Below are 6,000 nucleotides of genomic sequence, written 5' to 3'. Positions count from 1 at the left end.
CCTATTAGTAGTGACTACCAAATCTGGGGCTAGTCATAAGAACCCATGGCGATACAACACATAGTTTGAAGGGTTTTTGTTGTTTCTTTGTTTTTTTTTTTTTTTTTTTTTTTTTTTTTTTTTTTTTTTTTTTTTTTGCTGTGAAGGTGTTTAAAGTGTTTGGACAGATTTATATGCTATGTCAGTGTCCTTGTTAACACTTTGGGAATTTTGATGTTTTCAAACAGAATCTCCCCCAGAATGTCCTGAGATCCCCAGAAGTCTCCCTGCCTCTGCCACATGCTGGTATGGTAGCTTGAGGCACCATAGCCAACCTTTGTTGACATTTCTGATGAGCAGGGCTGCAGGCTACAGTCTGTATGCTGTTCATTGAAAAGTCAAATAAGGGAACTTGATTTAGTCACTTTTAAAAAATCAAAGAGCTTTTATTTTTTTAGAGGCATTTTATTTAGCTAGGTGTGGTGGATAATGGTTATAATCCCAACACTCAAGAGCCTGAGGCAAGAGGATTGCTGTGAATGTGAGGGTATTCTGGCTACATAATAAGGTTTTTTTTTTTTAATAATAAAACTCTTAGAAATGAGGGAAAGATAAGAAGGACTGAAGAGAGAGAAGAAAGGAGGAAGAGAAAGAGGGAGAAGGCAGCAGTTCTAGCTCAGGAGTTCGAGGCCATCCTTGGGTACATAGAGGGTGTGGAGCCAGCTTAGCGTACCTGACACCCTGTCCCCCAGAAGAAAACAAAGAATCATATCATTGTTAAATCACTTTCAGTTTTATTGTTACATTGCCTTCTCTCTTAGAATTGTGTGAAAGAAGTCAGGAGATCCTCCATAGGATAGTGTTAGGCTTTTCTTTTTTTCTTTTTCTTTGAGGGGACAAGGAGAAATACATACTGAGCTACATTCCTAGACAAGCTTTTTCCCTTTAACTTTGTATTTGGTAATTATAAATTCACATGTGGTTATAAAAATGATGCAGAGAGATTTTTATGTACCAAAATGAAAAGAAAAACTGAAAAAAGATAAATGAGAAGCACAGAGATAATGATTCTTGGCACATAATTTCACTATTAATAAAATCTTGTGTACATTTATTACAATTAGTGAGCCAATGGGTCTTATGTTCTGTGGGCTATGGATTGCCTGTTCTTATTTTGTTGGGTGTAGAACCATGCACATGCTAGGCAGGCACTGTGACACTGAGTTACTCGTTTATTCCCATTCTGTTGGATTTGACAAGTGTATAATGATACGTGTCTAGTGTAGTGTCTTCAAGAATAGCTTTACTCTTCTAAAATTCTATCTGCCCCATTCTCACTTATTTCAAATCCCAGACAGCTATTTCTCTTTCTTTGGACTCCATATTTTTGTCATTTCTGTAATTTCATATCATTTGAATCCTACAGCATGGAGCCTTTTCATGTTGGGTTATTTTATTTAGCAATAGGTATTAATTGTCGGTATTTGTTTTTTATGACTTGATAGCCCATTTCTTTTCAGGGTTGTTGTTAATACCTGTATCACATACATATCCTATATCGTATGGAAGAATTTTTCCTTCTGAATTTTGGCAGTTATTAATATGGGCATGGTAAATATTTGTGTGTAGATTTTGTTGAGGTTCTTTTGGTAAATGCTGTAGAGTACAAAAGTTGGATTGCATTGTAAGCCTACTTTTTTTTAAATTTTAATTTTCTTTTTTTTAATATTTTTTATTACATCTTTTCCTCAATTACATTTCCAATGCTATCCCAAAAATCCCCCATACCCTCCCCCCCCCACTTCCCTACCCACCCATTCCCCTCGTTTTGGCCCTGGCGTTCCCCTGTACTGGGGCATATAAAGTTTGCAAGTCCAATGGGCCTCTCTTTCCAGTGATGCCCGACTAGGCCATCTTTTGATACATATGTAGCTAGAGTCAAGAGCTCCGGGGTACTGGTTAGTTCATAATGTTGTTCCACCCATAGGGTTGCAGATCCCTTCAGCTCCTTGGGTACTTTCTCCAGCTACTTTTTATTCTGTAAGACCCTGCTGTTTACCAACATGTACCATTCTTCTTTCTGATCAGTTCTGAGACTTTCTTTTGCATGACATCCTTATCAGCATTTGGTGTTATCAGTGTTTTTACTGTTAGCCACTCTAATAGATGTGCAGTGGTATCCCATTTCTCTTGTCATTTGAAATTTACCAATGACATGTAATATTGAGCATCTTCCTATATCCTCAGCTGCCACCTGTCTTCTCTGCTGAGATGTCTGATCAGATATTTTTCCTCTTTTAAAATTGAGTTGTTTTCTGGTTGCTATGTTTTAAGAGCCCTCTATATGATGTTAGGTGCCAACCCAGTATCAGGTGCTTCAAAGTGTTCCAGGTACGTATCTATGTTATTTTGTTATCAGGGTCTTTGGTACAGCAGATGTTTTTGGGTTAATGAAATTTTGTTTATCTATATTTTCAATCATTCAAGCTTTTGATATATTTAAAAGTCCTGCCAATCTAAAGTCATGTAGATTTTCTGCTCCTTCAACATGTTTTGTAACAGCTCAGTGATCTCAGTCTTGTGTTTTGCTGTTTGAACTCTTAAGTACTGTCATAGGTGTTATTATCATCGTATTATTATTATCATGTTATCACCATAGGCTAGATTTTCTCTAACATTATCTTCTAAGAGTTTTAAAATAGTGTCCCCTAGATTTGATGAGGAAAATGGCATCCATGAAATCTCAACAAAATAGTTACTTGAACAAGACTGGCATAATTCCAACATCATTTGATATGCCAATGTGGATAGTAAAATATTTAAATCTAAAAATTTAAATTTTTTTAGTATGCAAGTAAATATATTTCAGCGTGACATTTTTATGCATATATGCCATTATTCTCTTCTTAATTGCTCTACCCAGTTCTCCATCCTCTTGCTGGTACTCTTCCTTGTCCACTAGTGCCCACTTTGGCTTTCATAACACACATCCCATGATCCTTTCTTGTTCTCTCCCCTCCCTTAGACATCCTGTTCACTCCTAGTGCTTTTCTCCTTCTCTGTCCTACAGAACCACAATACACATGAATTAAGTCCAGATTCTGATTGAGAAGAGTGATATCCCAACTTAGCCTCATTTGACTAAACCTGATGATTTCTAACTCTGAAAATGGCATTACGTTGTTTTTCTTTAGTGCTAAATGTGTTTATGGCTCTCATTTTTAAAATTGGTCCATCTGTTGGTGGGCATCTAGACTGGTTCTATATCATGGCTATTATGAATAGTGCCATGATAAACATGGATGCGCAAGTGTTTCTGTAGTGTGCTGATTTAGAGTCCTTTGGTGTATACAGGAGCTGTAGCTGGTTAATTTTGCAGAACACTGTTATTGTCATTAAAAATATTTCTCCATTCCATTCAGTTTCTTCCATCACTTATAGTCCAAGTACACATATGCTACACATTTTGTCTAGAAGTTCTCAGATGTCTTATTTTATGTTGTTGATTCTCTTTGTTTTGACCTTAGTATTCATGTACATTCAAGCTTGCTGATACCCTCCGCCTCATATTGTCAGGACTCTTAGTCAGGCCCGTAAGTGCTCTACCCTAGACTTACTCATTATTTCCTCAACCTTGTTCAATATGAAGCCAGGGTAGCAGGATTCATTTCTGTTACAATGTTTTAGGTTTCTGTCATTTCCTTTGGATCCATGCTTCCAAGTTTCATCTGTCTTCTAATATCACATATCTGTGGTTGCATGTTGTTCTCTTTTTTCACTAGAATTCTTTGTATTTTGCCATGGTTGTTTAAAATTCAAGGCCTTATCCTTCTACACAGTGTCTGCATTCTCTTAGTCAATTTCTGATGTTTTGCTTTTGCTTCAGATTGTGGGGTATTTTTGCCTTTTGGCTTTTATGCTTAAAAGACAGAGAGACCATTTGGCAAAAGAAACCGAACTAAGTGCTCAGTGTGAGTTTTCATGCTTATTTGGCTAGGACTTAGCTTGGGCTTCATTTGATCTTGCTGTAGTTCCTTTGGATCTCATGTTTTCTCTTTGTATTTGTTAAGCACTTTATTCTTAAACTGCAGTAGCTCTTCAGTGAGGGTTGTAATCCCTTCAGCACTGAGCACTGTTTTCTCTCAGGTGTCTCTTCTCATGAGCTCTGCTTCTCTCCAGTAATCTATACATTAGTTTTTTTCTGCTATGATTTTAATTTTCTGTTGGATTTAAGAAGAAAGCTTTTCCAACTTGTTCAGCCTTTCCTTGATCTGAAAATATGTTTTATGGTTCCCAGGTTTCCTTCATGCTGGACTAGAAGTAGGAGGCCTCAAATCTTTATAATCTCTTGGTCTCATATCCCCTCTCTGTAAAATAAAGTAAAATGGAAATAAAGAAAACAATAGAAAATAGGATAATTGCAGGTAGCTCAATGCCTCTTTAGCTGTAGAACCTAATTGATTTCTCTCATTCTTGACTTTCAAAACCACCCAGGCCCCTTTGTGACTTTTGTTGCCTTCTCTCTACAGGCGGACCTCCAAGTGGATAAGGAAAAGCACAATTTCTTTGAATCATCCCTTGACTATGTTTATCAAATTCAGGAAGTCCAGGAGTCAAAGAAGTTCAATATTGTAGAGCCGGTAAGTTCTAACTGTTGGTGAATAATCATGTACACACACACACACACACACACACACACACACACAGTATCAAATGCCCAAAATGCTCAAGTGAATGTGGAGAACTTTGGTCATAAAATTGCAAGCTTAAGAGAATAAAAACATCAATTTATATTCATGTTAACAATATATGTCAAGAATATCAGCACACAGGTTTTTATTTTTCTTGTTCTTAGAAATGTTCATACTCTTCCTTACTACATTTATACTATTTTGCTCCCCATTTATGACCATTTTCTTCATTTTTCTTTTTCCTTGATTCAATCCCTCCTCAAGTCTCTATGTCACACTTTAATTTTCACTTTAAAAATTAGTATTTTTTAATTATTAGAGAATTTGATACAATGTGTTTTGATCATATTCACAACATTCCTTCTTTTAACTCCTACCAGACTCACACTCATACTCCCCATTTTTTGAAGAAAAGACTATTTCATAGCAGCTTTCCAGCTTCTTAACAATATCTCGTCCCCTTTTCTGTGATGTTCCAAGATGTTCCCTTAAGGTTAGGGGTTGTATTCTAAATGTATTGATTGGAGGCAGGGGCTCTATTATAATCAGTTTATTTCTGAATTCTTACCGGTTGTGGCTTTCTATAATATTCTCTACTGCAAAATTAAGGGGTAAGAGCTATACTTAACCTCTTTATAGAAGGATGAGTATTTCAAATGTAGTTATAGATTAGGTTGGTTTAGGAAAATGGCAGGAACAAGTTATTCTCTAGGTAGCAGGGCCTCACTAGCCACAGGTAGCTGGCAAAATTAATAATGCCAGGTATAAATTACCTCCAATAGAGAATATCTATCTATCTATCTCTATCTATCTATCTATCTACCTACCTACCTATCTACCTATCCATCCATCCATCCATCCATCCATCCATCCATCCATCCATCCATTTGTGAAATTGCTTCTCTTTGGGCTTCCTCTCTCCACTTAATGGATTTATCCTTAGCTGTGTAGAAGATTTTTTGGTTTTATGTGACATTCCACCTGTCAATTGTCCTAATTCTTTCCTGCACCTAAGTCTGGAAGGATAGTGCCCATGGTTTCTTCTAGCAGTTTCAGTGTTCCAGGCTAAGTTCTATGTACTGAAGATGCCATGTTTTCTGCAAAGAATTTTGTCATCTTTGTCAAATGTTCAATGGCTGTTGTTAACATTTATTTTCTATTTTGCTCTCTTTGCTTACAAGCTTAATTTTGTGCAAGCACCATGTTCTTTGTAATCCTGTAGCCCTGAAATAAATCTTGAGATCTGGAATGTGAATACTATTAGCATTTCCCTTTTTATGCAGTATTGCCTTGGCTATCATTCTCCTCCTCCTCCTTCCCCCCTCTCCTT

The 6,000-nt window shown here is 36.7% G+C and overlaps 1 protein-coding gene across 2 annotated transcripts in view; it reads left to right on the top strand.

The window, feature by feature from the left end:
- Positions 1–6,000, top strand: part of Ophn1 (oligophrenin 1) — a 317,724-nt gene that overhangs the window by 165,899 nt on the left and 145,825 nt on the right. For both annotated transcript variants that reach the window (XM_021152888.2, XM_029473368.1), the window contains one exon: positions 4,509–4,619. In XM_021152888.2, the coding sequence (XP_021008547.1) occupies positions 4,509–4,619 (111 nt within the window). The remainder of the gene's footprint in view (positions 1–4,508; positions 4,620–6,000) is intronic.

The sequence above is a fragment of the Mus caroli genome, chromosome X (genome assembly GCF_900094665.2).
Source record: "Mus caroli chromosome X, CAROLI_EIJ_v1.1, whole genome shotgun sequence".
Taxonomy (NCBI): Eukaryota; Metazoa; Chordata; class Mammalia; order Rodentia; family Muridae; genus Mus; species Mus caroli.
This window is presented reverse-complemented; position numbering and strand designations above follow the sequence as displayed.